At 35.0% G+C, this 4,606-nt stretch overlaps 1 protein-coding gene across 1 annotated transcript in view; it reads right to left on the bottom strand.

Annotated features, from left to right (window-relative positions):
- Positions 1-3,019: 3,019 nt before the first annotated feature.
- The window catches only part of lars2 (leucyl-tRNA synthetase 2, mitochondrial), a 70,244-nt gene continuing 68,657 nt past the window's right edge, over positions 3,020-4,606 (bottom strand). Inside the window, exon 19 of the mRNA XM_016486878.1 lies at positions 3,020-3,579. Coding sequence (XP_016342364.1) covers positions 3,400-3,579 — 180 coding nt within the window. The 3' untranslated portion in view covers positions 3,020-3,399. The remainder of the gene's footprint in view (positions 3,580-4,606) is intronic.

Consider the following 4,606-nt stretch of genomic DNA (forward strand, 5'->3'; position numbering starts at 1 on the left):
ACACTTAGAAATACTGCAGAATGTTAAATATTTAACATATTTTACATAACATTATATGTTTAAAAGGTGTTATTTATAAGTTTAAGTTAGATTTTGAATCCCAGATTGTCAGTAGTACATGTCTTCTAGGACTCCTCCACTGTAAATCTGGGGGATTTTAGTTTGCCTGTTTTATCGCTTGCCAAGTAATGATCAATAATCTGGTTCTTTAGAAAAATAATAACACAATTATCCCTTTAACAAGTCACATGATTTGTAGAAACTGTACGAAGAGTTGTGCCAAAGATTTAATACTTAGGAATAAAGTTTTGTTCGGATTCTTGGTAACCAAACGTTTTGGTTTCCATTGACTTCCATTGTATGGTCAACAAAACGGAGACATTTCTCAAGATATCTTGTTTCATATTTCTATGGAACAAAGAAACTCTTACAGGTTTGGAACGACATGAAGGTGAGAAAATGACAGAATTTAAAGTTTTGGGTGAACTATCCCTTTAACCTCAAATATTCGCAATAGTATTAGTGCTGCTTGCTTTAGCAAACACAATAACAGAAACGACAAAAACTTGAACATATGAATGCAGTACAAAAAGACACAATACACAGGAAATTAACACTCTAAAAATATCAAGTCACAAGTCATCTGTGACAAAAATAAATAAATAAATAAAATCCCTTCCTCCTTTTAAAGTCAGCACTTTTGAGGAATGTGGGACTTCTGGGAAATTATTCTTCAGTGTTTTATTAGTGAGTCACTTATATAAGGCCATAAGGGACAGCAGAGGGGATCGATTTCAGACTGAATTGTGTGTGCGGTTACTGAGAAACAGGGCAAAAAATGTTTCCAAACAACAGAGGTACTGTCAGCGAGTGTCCCAGGACGTCAATACCCTAAAGGCATACCATTACATTTGACATGAAAGGCTTCCTTTATGCCCGTTCCCAACTTATTGTTCACTCAAGTACTGAGAAACATACTCTCTGATGCATTTGGAGAAGGTCAGACACTCGACACATAAAGCAACACAGTCGAAACAGTTAGTGAGACGCTAACTCGAGCGCGGTGTCAGTGTGCATTGTGTCATTGGGTTGGGCTGCAGAGACTGAGAAAAGGGGCCAAATTACTCCGGTGTTGAAATGTGATGACTCAAGCCTCTCCGTTCTCATTTCCAAAGGGAATGATGGGCATTCCTAAAGCTGTCTAACAGTAATCTTATAAAAGAGGGATCTATTCGTTAGCTTCAGTTAATTGCTCTGCGGTTTCACATGGTGTGTTCTGACAGTTCACAAAAAATGGAAATATGGTTTCAGCTGTTAGGCTCCTTAACTTCAAATTAAAAGGATAGCTCACCCAAAATATATGATTCCATTTTATTGCTATATAGTTTATTTTGAACATACATATTTGACCATATATATTATGTCTATGGTGTACACCAAAAAAAAAAAAAATTACGTTGGATTACTTTGAAACTATTTTCACTCAGAAATTGCTAGTAAATTTCACAAATACTTAGAAACATCAAGTAACACTGCATTAAATGTGAATTTTTTTTTAAGTAGAAAGACTAAAATGGCATTTTCTTGTGAAACTTACTCCAATAATCTTTCTTTTATTTACAGAAAAAAAAATACATTATCTAGTTTTACTATGAAAAAAACATAAAATTCTGTCATCATTTATTTACTCACCCTTGTGTTACCATTTTGGTTACCATTGACCTCCACTGTAAAGACAAAAAACAAAATATCTTATTTTATGTTCCACAGAACAAAGAAAGAAAGTTCAAAGAAGCAAATTCAGATCTGCCTCCAACCAATCAACAACCGACGCACAGACTCAAGTCCATGGCCTACTTTTTTTCTTCTTCTTCGATAAACCGCTTCACTCACATGCAAGTTGCAATTTCTGTGGAAAAAATCTATAACTTGACTTTAATTTGCATGTGCATTATATGAAGCAGCTTGAAAAACACTAAAGCTAAATTTATGATACCATTTTATTTCTGATTTGCATTTACATTTATTCATTTAGCAGACACTTTTATCCAAAGCGACTTACAATATTTGGCTTGTTATTGCAACATAGGCTTAGCCAACAGTATTGAAGATTTTAGTATTTTGCCTATTTGAGAAGATCCACTACAAACTGTACTTGCTTGTCTATTATCAGAGCACAAACTGGTAAAAGCGCTTGCACACAGTCAATCTCTTTGATGGATAGAAATGTGTATATGTGTTTTGGGGGTGTGGTTGGAGCAAGATAAGCAAATTTTGAAAGTAATTCTTATTGGTCAATACGTAGACGCACATTAGAGCTGCATTAACAATTTCTCAAATTTTGGTTGCATGACAGAGTGTAACTTTTTGCATTCTTAAAAATGTAAAAATTAATTCAATGCATTATTTATCATTTATTTGTGACATTTACAAGCAATTTCTGAGTGAAAATTGTTTCAAAGTAAGTCCTACACCAATTTTTTTCATAGTATACTTGTGATGCAACACCCCCACCGAAATAATTTGCTTCACAGTGCTTGATCTTGTGTAATCTTTAGTGTGTATATGCTCTAACACCACAACCAGGATGGTCAAGACCTAAAGTGAAGTGTTCATGTCCCATACAGGACAGTGATTCACCTAAACCAGTGTTTGATGAGCTCAGGGTTATGAGACCCAGAAGGAATCCCACACTGTAAAAAAATGACTGTGAATTTAACGGTAAAAGACTGTAAAAATGCTACAGTAAAAACCTGTTAAATGGTTAACGGTAAATTCCCCTACTATATACGGTGAAAAACTGTATTGGAAATTACATGTATTGGACATTAATTTTACGGTAGTATACCGTTTTTGGAAGTGAAAAGACGGTATAATTTACAGTGAATTACCGTAAATTGACATTCCCAGAATTCCCTGCGTTACATTTCAAATTTGATGTTTATTTGTTGAAATAACTGTTTATTTCCGGCAACCACAGCTGCCGGTTTTTTACCGTAAATTTTACAGTGCACTGTTGTCTGAAAGCACAGCATGATCTCCACATCTCCATTTCAGGCAGTGCAGGTCTGTTCGAGGTGTTGTGATGTCAGGCTAAAACTGGCCATTCAGAAATAGCTCGCTACCAAACACTAACACTGCCAGACCAGCCTAGAGTCTGTGACGACGAGGGCAAAACATGTATCCTATTAACCTGAAAATCGCCTAAAATCCTCTTTATTTAGCAACAAAGAGCAAAGCCGTTTTCATTTTCAACTCGACAAGAACATCTAGTAAAACTGAAAAGTTACTCAGTACACCATGTCCTTATTTGTTCACTTTTCAAAAATCCTTCAGTGATGTGGCTCTTTGGATATTTCACGCACGGTCCATTCTGGAAGTCCAGTAAGGCCCATCACGTCATTCGTCCACCAGAAAGTTGATGAGGGCCGTTCTGGGCGAGAGGATGGCCTTCTTAATGACCCGCTCAGAGAGCAGACGGGCACCCAGAGAGCTGTTCAGCACTAGCTCCTGAACCTTCTGTGCGTCCTGAGCCACTTCACGAGGTACAGATACACTCCCACACGCCTTATTATTGATCTGAGGACAAAACAGAGAGAATACTGATGCCATCTGAAAAACTAAAGATTAAACAAGCGGTTTTAGATTTTATACATTTCAAGCCAAAAAAAGGTCAAGCCTGGTAAAAGTCTGATTGATGCAAACGATGACAAACTAGATGGACATTTTCTGAAGATAACAAGTAGTTAATGGCGCAAAATGAGTTTGTTCTCCCAAATATTAGTCCTTCATTGTAAGTCTAGGGATTCTTTTTTAATTTTTTTTGCCCATTTGATTGCCCGACAGGCAAAACTAATTATGTGGGAAGCTGAGAGTTGTTTTCTTACTGGCCCAACTCTCAAAGAGTTCTTCATGGAGAAGACAATCCCAGAATTCATTGCAAGGAAATTTTAATTAAGATGGAAACAGTTGGGCACGGACAGATGGAAAATGTTGGTGATAAATGTATTTTATATACTGTAAAGTATAGATAAAATGAAAGAAACATCTATTTTACCTGTGCGCTGAGCTAAAAGTCTGTATTCTGCTCTCCAGATGTTTGTTTGTTTATTTAACACCATTAACAATATTAAAAATAAAATCTTGACTGAGACAACATTTTAGATTTTTTCCCCAATGCCTATTTTTTTTAAAGAAATAAACACTTTTATTCAGCAAGGATGTATTAAATTGATGAAAAGTGACAAACATTTATAATTCCTTATAACTGTTTTCAATATTGATAATAATAATAATAATGATATAATCAAAAATATTAGAATGATTTCTGAAAGATCATGTGACACTGAAAACCAAAATAATCACTTCTGCTCTCGCAGGAATAAATTACATTTCACAATATATTGAAATAGAAAAGTGTTTTTTTTTTTTTTTTACATAGTAATAATATTTCACAATATCACACTATATTTCACAATTTTGATCAAATAAATTTAGCCTTGATGAGCAATAGATACTTAAAAACATTAAAAAAAAAAATCATACAGACCCCAAACATTTGAACAGTAGCTATAATACACACACACACACACACACACACACACAC

This window comes from Sinocyclocheilus anshuiensis, unplaced genomic scaffold (assembly GCF_001515605.1).
Source record: "Sinocyclocheilus anshuiensis isolate Anshui unplaced genomic scaffold, SAMN03320099.WGS_v1.1 scaffold181, whole genome shotgun sequence".
In the NCBI taxonomy this organism is placed as follows: Eukaryota; Metazoa; Chordata; class Actinopteri; order Cypriniformes; family Cyprinidae; genus Sinocyclocheilus; species Sinocyclocheilus anshuiensis.